Below are 17,543 nucleotides of genomic sequence, written 5' to 3'. Positions count from 1 at the left end.
ATTTTCCTTTACTGTTCATTCTCCTTTTCTTCCAACATACTGACCTTTTCCATTTAGGTTTTCATTAAGAAGGGGGACTTTTTTTTCTTCAAGAGTTTTCCATGACTCCCTTTAAAAACTGGTTAACTAAGAACTACAAGAAAGCCCTTGGTAGGGGGTCATTGTGGGTGAGGGAATGGAGTCATATCTACCTAAAATTTCTAATTATTTATTTTTACTTTAACCTCCTGGGTGGCTTTTACATATTTTGTTTGTTTCGTTTCTGGTGCATGCTAACAGGACCTTGATTTCTTCTTCCTAAGAAAGCAGATAGCATGCTGCATCTGGAAAATTCTTGGTAAGATAAGTATAACATTCTTAATTATGTATTTATCCTTATTCACCCTTACATATTTTGATGTGGTTTTCTATTGTATTGATGTATTGATGAAGTGGGTGTGCTCCATCATCAGAAAATGTCTTGAGTATCTGGAAAAGGATATATATTTCAAATTTTTGCTTCCTAGGCTTAGGAAAAAACAAAAGGTAAACTGAAAGTGAGCTCTACCTCAGTCTGTCTTAAAACACAGGGGCATAAAACTCTAATGACTTACAAATATTTGGGAGCTGATTGGAGAACTATTAAAATTAATCTATTTTATGTCATCACTTCTTTAAAAAGTATAATTTGTTAAATTTTATTGTATACATGGCACTCTGCTGCTTCCATTGATCCCCGGGTCTTGGCACAGACTGTGTTTGTTGGAAGGGAAAGAACAACCAGTAACTGCTGACAGATGCATGAAGGCTTAACTCCCTTTACTTCAAAGCATCTGTAGATAATCTGTCTTTAAAGAGTTATAGATATTGCCAAAACACTGATCCCTGTGGTTTTGGAGAGGTTTTATCCTCCCATCAAGAATAAACAAAATGTGTCATTCCCTCTTGACTCAAAGGTTTGTTAAATCAAAGTTAGTTAATGCTTTCACATTAAAATTATAAGATAATTTTAGGTTGTGAGGAGAGGTATCAGAAGTCTTAATTATTCCACTGTAATAAATGATTTTTTCTCTCTCATTTGCCCAAATTTACCACTTCAGTTCTGACCAAGCTCTACACATACCCAACACCAATTATGTACCATTTAATTGGAAAAAAAATTCCCAGGAGTATGCATCCTTACAAATCCCTGAATAAAGTTTCCAATCAACAACCAATGTGACCATCTGAAAAGAGGCTCTCATTTTATTCTTACACTCGTGCTGAGAAAAAAATAGTTAAACCCATAAATTTGTGGTGGTTTATTTTTATGGATATATTTTATTTTTAAATTACTTTCATCTCCAGATACATCTTTCCCTTTCTCCTATCCAGAGAGGTGTCACTTCTAAGTAAGAATAAAAAAAAATATGATAGAAAAAGAGATTAAACATAACTAACAAATGAGTCTGATAGTATACATAGTGCTTTATATCCACAGTTCCCCACATTTGCAAAGAAAGAAGGGGAAGATATATTTTAACATCACTCACTTTGGGGCCAAACTTGGTCATTATAATTTTAAGGCATCCATTTTTCGGTGGTGTTTTTGTTTTGGTTCTTTGTAATGACATAGCTGTAATAGTTGTGTCTATCTTTTTCTTGGTTATGCTTACTGCATTTGTTTCAGTTTGTTTAAGTTTTACACTTTGTTTAACATGTATATACACAGAAAACATTCATGAAATCTCACATTTGGAAAGGCATTCAGTCTAGCGTCTCACTTCTACAACATTCCTGAAAAGGCAATCCTCCAGCCTTCATTAGATCTCTAAGGAGGAAAGGAAATCCACTACCTCCTAAGATGGCCCAGTCTACATTTTGATACCTAAAATTATTGAAAGTTTGTGATTTTTTTCACCCTTATATTAAGCTTATCTACCTCTATACAAAGTCTGTTTTGCCCTCAGAAACCAAAACTAATTTTATCCACTTTCCACAAATTGTCTTATAAAATATTTGAGTTCAACTATAGTATTTCCTCAAAATCTTTTATTCTCTAATCTAAACGTTCTCAGTTCCTTTAACAGAGTCATATATAACCTGCTCTCTAGTCTCCATCTTGGTCTTTCTCATATGAATGCATTCTAATTTGTCAATGTCCTTTCAAAAATGTGGTGCCTCAAGTTGTATACATGTTCAATTTGTCCAAGCAATGAATTCAACCTTTTCTATATCCTGAAGTTACCAGTTACACACACACACACACACTTTTTTCTTTTTAAGGAAAATGGAGTACCTACAGAAAGTGGGATTATTAAATGATATGCTTGTAAATATTGAATGGCCAGCCCCACCTCCCTCTAAGAAAAGACTTTTTTTTAGTGTAATCTGCATTTTTTTAACATTTTTTCCATTACTTTCTTAAGTCTATAAATGAACAGAACTATAAATCAAGCTCTAATTTTTAGCACTTTTAGTTTCCAAGATGTAAGTATTCATACTATTTAATAATTGGTTTTTAAAGGTGGAATGAGCTGGATCCAGCACATCCCAGGGTTATATTTTCTTTACCTTGTATTTCAGGACCTCTCTGTCCATTACGCTGCTAACATTTCTGATTTTGAAACCATCAAAATCAAGTTATTTAGCTGACTTCAAGCCAAATATTGTTCTTTTAGTAGCAGATGATCTTGGTATTGGAGACATAGGCTGCTATGGTAACAATACAATAAGGTAAGGAAGAAAGAACTAACTCTCTGCTTCACTTTATGTATACATGATATACTGGAAAGATGAAAGGAATGGTTAGGCAGTGAACCAGACAATTCAAGCTGTATAGAGAAACATTTCAGAGACAAGTTATAACAAATTTTTGAAAAATAAATCCCTCAAAAGCAGTCACACAAAGTCTTTAAACTGATTGAGATCTGCACTGATGAAGGGAAGGCCTGCTTTATGAAGTTTACTAATCCATTAAAAAAAATTAATACATACTTGAGTTGAATTAATATTTCTTTGATTGTAGATATTCTACAGGAGATTAGAATGCTTCAGAGTTGTGTCAACATCGAGAACTTAAATCATTATTATGTGAATACATAAAGTGTTAGTTAAGAGGTCTCTGATAAATAAGATGCTTTTACTATATATGAATATTTTTAAATATAACAAAATTCAATAGTTTTTTTCTTTGCAAATGTGCATAATTTATATTTCATTTTGAAATTAGTTAAACCATATCATTTTTTTTCTTACTAGGACACCAAATATTGACAGCCTTGCAAATGAAGGAGTGAAACTTACTCAGCACATAGCGGCAGCTTCTGTTTGTACTCCCAGCAGAGCTGCTTTCTTAACTGGAAGATACCCTATTCGATCAGGTTAGAAACTTTCTTAGATCATCACAGCATCTATATTTCCCATTTATCCTTTCTTAAATATTATTAAAAATTCTCATCAAATTGCTAGTTTCTCGAACATTTAGAAGTACCAAGATCTTCAAAAGCTATGATCAACATAAATTTCTTATTCCCTGATACAAAACTGAATGTGTAATAGAATTTTTCCAATGTCCATTTCCTTTTTTTCTTTCAGAATTCATGTTCTTCTTCTATTAGACTTTTTTAAAATTCAGTCATCAGGGCAGCTAGGTGGCGCAGTGAGTAGAGCACCAGCCCTGGAGTCAGGAGGACCTGAGTTCAAATCCAGCCTCAGACACTTGACACATGTACTAGCTGTGTGACTTTGGGCAAGTCACTTAACCCCAATTGCCCTGCCAAAAAGCAAAAAAAAAAAAAAATCAGTCATCTCATAAATGATCTTATCAAAAAAAAAACTATTTTTATTTTTGATATGCCTATAATTGCTATCCAAAATTTATATAATTAGTCTTAAATTCTTTCCATTCTTTGACAAATAAGAGCATTAGTGTGTAATAATGAAAATAACAGAGAATTTTGCATCAGAAGACTGAGATTTGCTTCACGGCTCTGGTAATTATTAATGCTATGATCTTGGGCATCTCTGAGATATCATTTCCTCATATGTAAAAGGAGTGAGTTGTAGTAAATGAGCTCTAACACCCCTTCCAGATCTAAATCTTAATATGCCACTACTACAATTCAACATCTCAGCGTGTTACTTCTAAGAATTATTGATGAGTTTGTCTCTGCCTCCTGGTAAAGATTACATTGTTATCCTCCTCTAGGAAGGTGAAGAAACTGTTTAAAATTTAATATCTCCTTTAGTGCTGGAGAACGAAATGGAACTGAATGCTTTCCTTGATTTAGTCTACAGTATATATAGCTCTCAGCAGCAAGTCACACCAATCTACCAACCCATCACAACCAGAACAGCTTTCTAAAAATAGATTGGACTTGCCAGAAATTTCCATCAATTCTTGTTCTGCAAGGATTATACAAATTTCTCCCAATAAATTATTGTGTTATCTCCATACTTTTCCATTCCAAGATCCAGAGAATTTTTGTTTTGATACACAGTATTATCTAATGTGAGCATCTGGAATTACAATGAGCTTTCTCAGGCTGCCAAGATTCTAGCATATCTTCTATGATTTGAAAAATTGACTTCAATTCTCTTAATTTTTTCTGGCTTTAACAAAAGAATTTTACTTTTTGTACAAGGATAGAGTAGAACCATAACATATGATGAGCTATGTCATAGCCATGTTCTTCATCTAAACTGGGTATGGCTAATAAATTTATAGTCTTACACTTATTTGAGGGTGGTAGAGTTGAAAGACAAATTGAAAATAATACAATGTTGAAAGAGAAGGGTACAAACAAAGAAATTAAGGAAGGCTTAGTTAACAGGACAGAGTATCTAAGTTGTTATTGCAACATTGTAGGGATAAATAATGTAAATTGAGTAGATATTTTCCATTCACTATTCCAAAGAGACAACATACTTTCCCACTGAATAAATTTTACCATATTTTCTTCTAGTTAACAATAAAATGATGCTCTGCCCCAGATTGCTGCCCTTTGCAGTGATGTCCAACTCTACAGATAACAGTACAACAAAATGAAAGAGGCCTAGGGTACTGATTCCAACTATGTTAATGAGGTTCTATCCTACAGTAAAAAAAAAAAAAAAGCTATGATGTGAAAGAATTGGTGAGAAACAATGAATATTTAAAGTAACACAAGGAATTAGGTGAGACACTATGAAAAAAACCTGAGTCCATTGTAATACATAGAGAGGGTCAAACAATCAACAATTATTTATTAAGCTCTTATGATAGTTTCTGGGTATACAAAGAAAAAAAAGAAACAATTACTACTTTCAAGGATATTGTGTTCTATAAAATAGAGAACATGATAAATAAAATAAAACATTTTTCATAATTAGTAATTTTCTTATTTTCTCTAAGTATTGCCTATATCTATCTTTGGATTCTGCATTTACTGTTAGGTCATGCAGACATTTCATAAAATAATATAACTTTAGATTGGTAAGTGACCTTTAGGACCATCAAGTCTAATAACCTAATTTTCCAAGTGAGCAAACTAATGCCCAGAGAGATGAAGCATTACCCTGTCCATGAAGCCCTCCTGAAATACTCCTAGCCATATTGCATTATGTCTGTTGTGGTATTCTGCAATAGTTGTTCTCTTCTAAGATTTCATTATTAGTTTATCTGAAACAGGGCTATAACCCAGGTCTCATGACTTTCGGATTAATCTTAGCTGCCTGAAAGAATTATCAATCTCAGAGTTGTATATTCCAACCAAAACTAGTTTAGACACCAAGACGATTTAGCATCCTAACTCTAAGTCGGAGATGGACCTTAGAGGCAATCCAACTTCCTCATTTTGTAGATAAGGAAACTGAGACACAGTGAGAAAAAATAAATTGCCCAAAGGTGCAGAGCTAGTAAAAGTCAAACCCAGGTCTTTTGACAATAGGAACTTGATTCTTTCTATGGTATCATGCAGCATCTTTTGATTTATTTTACATACAATATCAAGTCAAGTGAAATTTGAACATATGTAAAAAATGCTCATTTTCTAATTCTTATATGCAATTGATTTACTGACCTGATTTTTATTTATGGCTTATTTAAAGCATAACAATATTATTCTCATTTTAAATATGTCAACTTTTTTTCTTATCAAAAGCTAAATAGTAAGTTAATAATTAAATCTGATAAGCTTATAATATTTCTCAAAGTTTTATTAGTAACTTATGGAACATGATAAAAGCAAATTATTCTTTTAAAAGTATCATTTCATTATAAACCACATTCCTCTAAGGCATGGCTTCCAATAATGGCCTTCCTGTTCTTCAATGGACTGGAGCATCTGGAGGGCTCCCTTCCAATGAAACAACTTTTGCAAAGATACTACAAAAAGAAGGCTATGCTACTGGATTTGTAGGTATGTGGATTTTTTTTAAGGCATCCGTACTATTACAGTTTAGAGAAAGTCTAACATTTGAAATGTAGGGATAAAATTTGAAGTGTGAGAATTTTTTAATAAAGCACATTAAGGTATCATAAATAATATCATTTAAAATCTTAAATTTATGTGGGTACCCATGTGTATGTGTATACCCATAGGTTCTTACTTTACCTGAGAATCATTCATAATAAAGTTCCCCATATGTAAGCAAGATGACCACATTTAAACTTCAATACAATAATTGTGACCAAATTACTTTTTTTTTTCTGTGAATAGGGCAGCAAACATGAAATAAGTCCAAGAAACAACAACTTATTCTTGACAGAAAAAGGTGGTCATTGTTCACTATCATCATTGCATACCCAGATATACTAATTAAAATGTAGTAATCATAATATTAAACAGGATGTCTAAATTGTTTGAAATGTATTAAGCATCCCCGATGCTTAATTTATTAAGCATCTCGGATGTGTCCACTAGGGGCTCTCTCCATCAGTAAGAACACTGAAACTAGTAGAGGCATTGAACCCTCCTACTCATGTCAGTGCATAGAGCGCTGGGCCTGAAATCAGGAAGATTCATTTTCCTGAGTTCAAATCTGGCCTCAGACACTTACTGGCTGTAGTACACTGGGCAAGTCACTTAACCCTATTTGCCTCAGTTCCTCATCTATAAAAAGAGCTGGAGAAGGAAATGGCAAATCACTCCCCCAAATGGGGTTACAAAGAGTCAGAGACAACTGAAAATGACTGAGAAAAATAACAAAGATTTTACTCTGTGAGATCACTTGGCCGTCTCAGGCCCTCTGCTTGAATAAGCATGAAAACTTTTCGAAGTGAGAGAAGTTTTGCTCAGGCTTTCATTTTAATGGTACATTTTTTTTTTGAAAAGTACTATAATTTCACATTCCCTTTGTAGACCCATTTCCTTTGTATCAAAGAAGTACAGCCAGGTAAAACAAAATGACACATCGATTAAGCCTAACAATGCATTCCTCATTCTATATCCAGAATACAGTAACCCTCATCTGAGAAAATAAAGTTCTGATTTATCACTGGTCCTCTGGAGCTAAGACTGACTATTGTGTTGATATGAATTCTAATTTGATGTGTGTGTGTGTGTTATTTTTCATTTTGCCTTATTTTAATCATCATGTATATTGCTCTCTGGTTACTTATTGTACTCTGTATCAATTCATTCAAGTCTTCCCAAGCTTGCATAAATTCTTCATATTTACTTTGTATAATGTAGTAATATTCTATTACATTCATGTGCTACAACCTATTCAGCCATTTCCCAATTTGTGGCACCTACATTATTTCCTATTTTTTGCTACCACAAAAAAAATGCTATTATGAATATTTTGTATTCATGGAACCTATCTCTCCATCTCTGATCTCCTTAGGGTATATGCTACCAGAGTTATCATTGAGTAAAAAGTTATATACAATTTAGTCACTTTTCTAGCACAAATTGTTTTTAGAATGGTTGGACCAATTTGTATTTTCACCAAGAATTTAATTTTAATTTTTTTTCTGAGTTTCTACTTTATTGACAAAACTCTGCCTATTCTCAGAATTTGCTATTTTTTAAAGTAGTAATGGCAGGATTTTATTTATTTTTGGCATTATTTTTTTTTGTAGTTTAAGTTCCAAATTGTGTCCCTTCTGTCCCTTCTCAACTCATCAAGAAGTCAAGCAATGTAATATCAGTTATACATGAGAAGTCATGCAAAACATATTTGCACTTTAGCCATGTTGCAAAAAAGAAAAAAAAGGCAAGAAAAATAAAGTGAAAAGACTATGCTTCAATTCGCACTCAGAGTTCATCAGTTCTCTCACTGGAGGTAGATAGCATAGCAATGTTAATAATTTACCTGACTTCCTAAAGCCATGGCAGTTCAGTTAAAAAAATCATTTCAGTGTCTTTTTTTAACTTCAAAAAAAACCAAAAGTTAATTAATATTTGTGAAGTAATATAAGATCCCTGGATAAGAGATATATGACTTAAAAACACTGTCATAATTTGTAGCCTTTCTATTCCTGTCAGAGTTGAAGAATCCAGAGATAACTTCCATTCTTACTGAGAAATGTGAGTTAAACAAGATGTCTACAATTATAGTGTACAACAGTAGCCACTGCAGGTATCGGTCATGATAATGGAATCAGTTTTAACAATCTAACTTTCAATTTTCAGGAAAATGGCACCTGGGACTCAGTTGTGAATCCAGAACTGACCACTGTCATCATCCATTGAACCATGGTTTTGACTTTTTTTATGGAATGCCGTTTTCCTTAATGGGTGATTGTGAATACTCAGTACTATCTGAGAAGCGTGCAAAACTGGAGATGAGACTCTACTTTTATATTCAGATCATAGTCCTGGCTATATTTACATTTACCATTGGTAGGTTCACTGGCATATTGTCAGTTCCATGGAAGATAACCATAGGCATTGCCATCATTGGTTTCCTACTTTTTCTGACATGGTACTTCCTTCATATCTTGATTAAGTATGGAGACTGTTTTCTGATGCGAAACCATACTATTACTGAACAACCAATGATCTTCAAAAGAACTACCTCCCTTATACTGAAAGAAGCAGTTTCATTTATTGAAAGGTAAGCTATAATCATAGCATACTGTCTACATTATACCAGGTAGTCAGGTAGATGAAAAATAGAGTAGTTCATATAGTCTTAGGAAGCAAATAATGTTTCCATCACAAAGGCATCTTGGCTTTTTAATCAAATAAACAACAATTAAATAAGTGTGTGTGTGTGTGTGTGTGTGTGTGTGTGTGTGTGTGTGTGTGTGTGTGTGTGTGTAAATGAGATTTGTTCAGTTTTGGCTAAAGCAGGTTTTGATGACTCTTGAGTCATCCTTCTATGCCATACTATTCCTCTAGAAACAATGTGATATGGTCAACTTACTGCCTATGTGATGTAAGATCCTTTGCTTCTGGGGACTTCAGTTTCCTCTTTGAAAGAAAAAAAGAGGAAGTTGGACTAGATAAGATTTGACAGCCCTTCAGCTGTAAATCTATGTACGTATGAAACCAAAATTCCTACCCAAGTTTTATTTTTTTAATTTATTTTTTTTATTTTTAGTTTACAACACTTAGTTGCACAAGTTTTAGAGTTCCAAATTTTCTCCTCTTCCATCTCCTTCCCCCTCCCCCCAAGACGGCATGTAATCCAATATAGGTTCTACATATACCTTCGCATTAAACTTATTTACATTAATAGTCAAGTTGTAAAAGAGAATTATAACCAATGGAATGAATCATGAGAAAGAAGAAACAAAACCAAAAAAGAAGAAAAAAAAAGAGAGCAAATAGTTTACCTCAATCTGCATTCAGACTCCATAATTCATTCTCTGGACGTGGATAGCTTTTTCCATCATGAGTCTTTTGGGACTATCTTTGAACCTTGCGTTGATCAGAAGAGCCAAGTCTATCAAAGTTAGTCCTTACAGATACCATTTGTCTGTAATTGTGTATAATGAACTCCTGGTTCTGCTCCCCTCACTCAGCAACAGTTTATATAAGTCTTTCCAGGTTATTATGAAGTCTGTCTGCTCGTCTTTCATATAGCACAATAGTATTCCATTACATTCATATACCATAATTTGTTTAGCCTTTCTACAATTGATGGGCATCCCCTTGATTTCCAATTCTTTGCCACCACAAAAGGAGCTGCTATAAATATTTTTGTACATATTGGTCCATTTCCCACTTGTGTGATCTCTTTGGGTCACAGCCTTAGAAGTGGTATTGCTGGGTCAAAGGGTATGCACATTTTTATAGCCCTTTGGGCATAGTTCCCAGTTGTTCTCCAGAATGGCTGGATCAGTTCACAACTCCACCAGCAATGTAATAACGTTCCAATTTTCCCACATCCTCTCCAGCATTTATCATTTTTCTGTTTTGTCATGTTAGCAAATCTGACAGGAGAGATGGGGTCCCTAAGAGCTGTTTTGATTTGCATGTCTCTAAACAATAGTGATTTAAATAGTGATTTAGAGCCTTTTTATATGACTATAGATATCTTTAATTTCTTCCTCTGAATACTGCCTGTTCACATCCTTTGACCATTTCTCAATTGGGGAATGACTTGTATTCCTATAAATTTGCCTCAGTTCCCTATATATTTGAGATATGAGGCCTTTATCAGAGACATTGTTTGTAAAAATTCTTTCCCAATTTTCTGCTTCCCTCCTAATCTTTGTTGCGTTGGCTTTGTTTGTACAAATCTTTTCAATTTAACATAATCAAAATTACCCATTTTGCATTTCATAACGCTCTCTGTCTCTTGTTTGGTCATGAATTCTTCCCTTCTCCATAAATCTGACAGGTAAATTATTCCTTGCTCTCCCAAATTGCTTATAGTATCAGTCTTTATTCCTAAATCATGAACTCATTTTGACTTTATTTTGGTATATGGTGCAAGATATTGGTCTATACACAGTTTTTGCCATACTATTTTCCAGTTTTCCAAGCAGTTTTTATGAAATAATGAATTCTTAACTCAGAAGCTGGACTCTGCCTACCCAAGTTTTAGGTGATCAGAAAGGAAACAAGGTTTAAGGTATTCCAAAGCCCAAATGGAATAGGAAAGTTTACTGAAAAGGGGATAAATAGGCATTTAATCATGACACAGAATAGAATTTATATTCATGCTACGTGTCCTTGTGTTAAATCAGTGCTGGTGCCAAAAAATGTCGACCTTGTATACCAACAAGAAACAGTTTTGGTTTTTATTTTCAGTCACGTCTGACTCTTTGGAGCTGGTGAGCTAATTTGTGATTTTCTTGGCAAAGACACTGGAGTGGTTTGCCATTTCCTTCTCCAGCTCATTTTGCAAATGAGGAAATTGATGTCAACAGCTAGTAAGTGTCTGAGGTCAGATTTGAACTCAGGAAGATGAATCTTCCTGACTCCAGGCCTGATGCCTTGTAGAGACAATTTGGCAATAAAGAAACACCTAGAAAATAATAGATAGTTCAACTTTCCTTCTTTGTGGAAATATAGACAGAGGATAGAGAACTAAGTAAAAATAGTTTAGAATACATAATTCCATACGCTATAATGTATAGAAAGGCATTGTGTATAGTATATAAACAGTAAGCCTGGAAGTTAGGAAGACCTTGGTGGCTATTAGGTAGTAAGACCTGAGTTCTAATTTGGCCTCAGACACTTACTGCATGACCCTAGGCAAGTCACTTAACCTCTGCCTGTTTCAGTTTCCTCACCAGTAAAATGGGGATAATTATAGGACCTACCTCCAAGCGGTGTTTTGAAGACAAAATGAGAAAATACTTGTAAAGTGCTTTGCAAACCTCCAAATGCCGTATAAATGTTTGTTGTTAGTTGCTGTCTTCTTTGATGATTATCGTTGTTAAGTCTTGATTCAGACATATCCTATTTAAGTGAACCAGCACATATCACTAAACATCTCAGTATTCTAGGTAACACTCCAAGACTATCAATTAAAGAGAAGGTACTGACATGCATTGGTAGAAATATTTTTCCTTATCTCTGGTTTCTCTATAACACTGAAACTACATATCCAGACCCTATCCTTAAATTCTTTTTTTTGAGATCAATTCTTTTTTTCAATTATCAAGAAGTATTTTTTTCTTCCCTTACTCTCTCCACCCCAAGCAGCTAACTGGCCATGGGAATAAAACTGTCTTCAGTGAGGAAAACCCGAGTTTAAATCCAGTCTCAGAAACTAAGTAGCTGTCTAACCTTGGGCAAATCAATTAACCTCCATTTGCCTTGGTTTCCTCATTTGTAAAATGGGGATAATAATATTACTTACCTCTCGGGTTGATATGAAAATCAAATGAGATAATACTTGTAAAAGCATTTAGCACAGTGCCTGACACATAGTAGGCATTTAATAAATGCTTGTTTCCTTCCTCCCTTCCCTGTGGGGGAAAAAAAAAGGGAACAAATCCCTTTTAACAAATAAGTACAGTCAAGCAAAACAGATTTCCACATTGACTATGTCCAAAAATATGGGCCTTACTTCGTGTATGTTAGTAAAAATATGGGCCTTACTTTGTGTATGTTAGTTTATCACCTCTCTGACGGGAGGTGGGAAGAACTCATCGATCTGCTAGAATCACAGCTGATAATTATGTTAATCAGAGTCCTGAAGTCCTGCAAAATCTTTCATTTTTACACTATTGATTTTATAGTATAAATCATATTCCTGGCACTGTTCACTTTGTACTAGTACATACAAGTCTTTCAAAGTTTTATTGGAAATATTTCTTTCTTCATTTCTCACACCATGATAGTATTCTACTATATTCTTGTACCATAATTTCTTCAGCCATTTCCCAATTGATGGGCACTCTCTCAATTTCCATTTCTTTGTCACCAGAAAAAGAGCTGCTATAAATATTTTTGTACATTTAGAATCTTTACCTCTGGAAAAAAAAATTCTTTGGGCTATAGGCCTAGTAGTATTATCTCTATATTCTAATACAGTATAATGTGGGTCCTTTAATTATAAAAACAAGCTTCTGATAGGTTACAATCACTAGCACCTGATACCAACAACTATTAAATGTTTAATGGTCCAGTTTATTCTATGGACCAAAATTCAAGGTATGAAGAAATACTTAAGAAATGGAAATATACCTAAAGTTTGGACCAAAAGGTCCAAGTTTCTTCTTCCCTCTAAGATGAAAAGAAAATACAAGAAAGTGAAATTTTATAATAAAAAAATAGAATTCAAATCATGAAATGGAAGCACAAATTAAGTCGTTCTTATAGGTACTCAAAATATTAGCATGTTTTATTATTTAAAATACATTTAACTGGTTCTCATTTCTTCACACAAACTGATATGATCTGAGAGCTAGAGGAGGAAAGAACCCTTAGAGGCAATCTAATATAACTAAGTCACAGATGAAGAAATGTAAGCCAATGGAGATGTGCTTCTATTTGAGTTGGACTATACTGATGTACAGAAGCTGATAGACTCAAGATTTCTACCCTGGACAAGTCCTTTAGAGACTTGTCCAGGGTAGAAAGTTTCAGAGGTTGGGTTTGAAGATAGGTAGAAATTTTCAGAGGTGGGATTTGAAACCAAGTCCTCTGACTCCAGAGCCAATGTGTTTCCATTGTTCCACATTGCCTTGGCTAATCTTATTTGGTGAATACTACGCAACACATGAATAGCTAAGTAGTCCAGTGGATAAAGTGCTGGGCCTAGAGTCAGGAAGATTCACACATGGCCTCAGCCACTTACTAGCTATGTGATCCTGTGCAAGTCACTTAATCTTCTTTGCCTTAGTTTCCTCATCTGCAAAATGAACTGGAGAAGGAAATGGCAAACCACTCAAATATCTTTGCCAAAAAAAAACCCAAATGGGGTCACAAAGAGTCAAACACAATTGAAAAATGACTGGATGACAAAGCAACACATATAAATAACTGATTTTTGAGAATATCTACATAAATATTAAAATCAGCATTTTATATCTTCTCTATCCATTTTTACAATTAAAGTATTTATACATGTGTATGTGTTTGTATGCATATATATATATATATATATATATATATATATATATATATATCACACACATATATATTTTTAATTTTAGGAACAAGCATGGGCCTTTCCTCCTCATCCTTTCCTTCTTACATGTACACACACCACTTGTTACTACAGAGAAGTTTCTTCAAAGTAGCAATCATGGATTATATGGGGATAATGTAGAGGAGATGGACTGGATGGTGGGTAAGTAAACATATGCAAATAGAAATTATTCTTGCTTTCTAGTCAACAGATCAATTAGGGAAACAATATTAAGGGTAGAAAGAGTAGATTGATTCAAGTAAAATACAAGTAACTACTAAATATTTGATAAAGCCAAATGTATAAGTAAACTTTTAAAGTTCTGAAATGTTTGTGTATATTTAGATTATGAGATCCAGATCACTATTACCTTTGTATTATAATTATTCTAACAAATCTGTCAAGATCCATCAGTTTTCTTCATATTGTCTTGAACATTTTGAACACAATACCTAGTAAGGTGATACTGCGACATTTAAAAAATTCAAGAGACATAGTTTCTGGGTAATTAATCATTCTCTTAATAATGCTAGCATTTTGTCAATCAAAGGAATGGTCATTTGGCCATCTCTGTCTTGGACCAAAGACAATCGTGGCAGTGGGCTCCTGGCTTACATGTCCTTGAAAAAGTGGAGGTTCCTGAGGGTGGCAATCAACTCTGATTGGTTAACAATTGATGAGAGGTAGACTTCTCAAAGAGAAGTAGGTTCAGTCCAATGAGGAGCTTGGAGAGTGACCTCATGTCACTCCCTTGGACAAAGAGACTATCTTTACGCCCAGTTCACCCCCAGCCCTGGGCAATATAGACAAAAGACCTACCTCCACCCAAACTTGCTTGGGCACGAAGTCACCTTAGATTAGATTCCTTGTAAGGCTGGGTGGGGTCTGACTATGATTTAGGAGAAAGTTCAACCTTCCAGACTAAGCTTTAAAAATGAGGTCATTAAAAAAAGGAGGAACTCTGCATCTCCCCAAATCATTGGTTATTAATATTTCTCTTAACATTGAGTATTGCTTAGAGGTTGACACTATCTATACCTTCAAGCTAGATGTGTTATTTGAAATTCTTTGTGCTTATAAAAAAATTCTGTTTTTCAACCGTGTCAGATTCATATCCTATACATCAATGGTATCAAATACAAATAGAAGCAGATCCCTATGGCTGCATATTCATTTAGAAAACCACAAATTGACATCTCCATTGTATTGTATTTTTTATGTTGTTAAACATTTCTCAATTACATTTTAATCAGGTCCTAGCCATACTGGAGAGTTTTATGGCTTCCAGGGTGGTTTGAGACCTCTGCAACAATTGGTGGCTTATTCAAAGGAGGGATAAGCATGGGCTCAATCAATCAGAAGCATTTAGGAATGTTCACTATATTCCAGACACTACATAGTGCTGGGGATACAAAAAAAAGGAAACAGTCTGTGCCCTGAAGGAGGTTACAATTTAATGGAAGACAAAGTACATTAAGAAGCATGTAAGTGCTCTGGGAAATCAATATATTCCATTTTTTTGTGCTTCCAGTGGATACAACTGTGGCTAAAATGTGGAGGATGGGGGCACACGTGCTATAGATGTCAAAGAGTTTTCTTCCCATTTCATGCTGTGAGATACATGCTAGCTTGCAGAACCCATACCTGACTGACTTTCTGATTAAATATATATATATATATATATATATATATACAACATACTTTTAAGTTAATTGTGAACATTCTCTTCATGCCTTTCTTAAGTCTAGACAATCAACTGAGAGAAATGATTATTTCTCTCCTATATTAATAGCCAATTATTAAATTAAGACTAAGGTTAAATTAAATTAAATTGTTGTTAAATTAGGACTTCCTTTCTCTCATTTAGAAATCATCTTCTGTAGGCTACTCAGACAACCTTTGAGGTGCAGGGCTGATAATGAGATGAAATACTGGGCAGGACACACTTGTGTGGGATGAAAGACCCTCACCAATTAAAAGTTCGTTTATAGTAAGGAGCCATCTCAGGGTGGGAACAGAAATAAATTTTATTCCATTCTCGAGAATAGGGCATCCTCTGCTAGCACAGAGCAGAACCAGCAAAGGCAGCAAAGTACAAGGGGCAAAGCACCAATAATTATACCTAACACAAGAGAATTCCCATCCACCTCTGACCCTTCTCACCATTGGCTGGGAGGCGGGCTTACAATCTGAGCACGAAAACTAGACAAAGAACTAGGAAATTGAGTTACAGAAACTCCGATTCCCATTCCCTTAGTTAATGATTACAACTGAGGTGACATCTATAAATATAAAGAAGGAGAATAGGACAAGGGGAGGGGGAGACCCTCTCCATTCTTTTACAATACATTTACAGTAAAGGAAAGCAGGTCACAGTGACCCTATTCTTATTGAGCAAATCTTTAAACCAGAACCGTAAGAAAGAACTTTTTGTTTCAGGGTAAACTTTCCCAGAGGCTGAGCCATCAGACTCTCATGGCCTCAGAATTTTCCCACTTCCCTATTTCCCTATTTCTTGACTTTTAGACATTTCTTAGTATAGATATAGATATATATTTATACATATCTTCCCTGTGAAGTCTTTATATTTTATTTACCTCATACACCCAACTGGAAAAGTTTAGACCTGATCAAAAGGTAAAGGAATTTTAGTTTAGATGAATTGGTGAAATCTGGCCCATTGTGTTTTAGTCATCCAGGTCTGAGTAGAGGTGGACCCCTCTTTGTCTAGATTACCCTAGACAGGGGTAATTTGCATAAGAGTCTGCATAAGAGATGTCTCTGTGTCTAAGACTGAGCAATCAGGGTCATGTTCCCCGCCTCCATTAGAATAAACCCTCCTCTCATTAACTGTTAACTAATCAGAGTTGATTGGCACTTTCAGGACCACCCGCTCTTCCAAAGACATATGAGCTTTGAGTGGGTTCCATGAGGGATCTTTGTGATTTCTAAAGTATAAATGCTCACATTGAAAACTTAACAACTGGCTCTAGTGAGCTAGTTCAAGTCAGCTCAAATATGTTTCTGAATTAATAGCTTTAATAATTACTATAATAACAACCAAAATTTTCATAGTGTCTTCAGGTTTGCAAAGCACTTTACATGTTTTATTTCATTTGATCCTCACAACATTTCGCAGATGAGGAAATCAAGGCCAAAGCAAGGATAAGTGACCTTCTAGGGTCACACAGTGTCTGAGGCAAAATTTGAACTTAGATCTTCCTGACTCCAAACCCAGTGTTCTAGCTACTGTGTCACCAAGCTACTTCAATAGAATCAGATAATATGTAAACATATTAATTCAATCATATGAAAAGGTAATAATGTAATCACACTGTTGTCGTCAAATAATCCTTTGAATATTAATTATGCACCTGGAATAAGCTAGGCACAGAGGTTATGAATACAAAACTAAGACAGTTTCTGCCTTCAAGCACATATCCTAGCGGGGGATTACAACATATTCACTGATAAGTAAAAACCAAATTCCTACAACGTGATTCAGAGCAGGGAAATAATACCCTGGGAATCAGGAAAGGCTTCCTAAAGAAGGTGGCATG

General features: G+C 34.6%; 1 protein-coding gene across 2 annotated transcripts in view; it reads left to right on the top strand.

Moving 5' to 3' along the window:
* Nucleotides 1-314: 314 nt before the first annotated feature.
* LOC118838138 (arylsulfatase L-like) overlaps nt 315-17,543 on the top strand; it is a 32,221-nt gene continuing 14,992 nt past the window's right edge. Inside the window, exons 1-6 of one of the 2 annotated variants that reach the window (XM_036745355.1) lie at nt 315-337; nt 2,545-2,694; nt 3,220-3,341; nt 6,237-6,359; nt 8,580-9,003; nt 14,009-14,145. In XM_036745355.1, coding sequence (XP_036601250.1) covers nt 315-337; nt 2,545-2,694; nt 3,220-3,341; nt 6,237-6,359; nt 8,580-9,003; nt 14,009-14,145 — 979 coding nt within the window. The remainder of the gene's footprint in view (nt 338-2,544; nt 2,695-3,219; nt 3,342-6,236; nt 6,360-8,579; nt 9,004-14,008; nt 14,146-17,543) is intronic. The other variant, XM_036745356.1, reaches the window with a different exon arrangement.

This window comes from Trichosurus vulpecula, chromosome 2, assembly GCF_011100635.1.
Source record: "Trichosurus vulpecula isolate mTriVul1 chromosome 2, mTriVul1.pri, whole genome shotgun sequence".
Lineage (NCBI taxonomy): Eukaryota > Metazoa > Chordata > Mammalia > Diprotodontia > Phalangeridae > Trichosurus > Trichosurus vulpecula.
The sequence above is the reverse complement of the archived record's forward strand: the minus strand, read 5'-3'. Positions and strand labels throughout refer to the sequence as shown.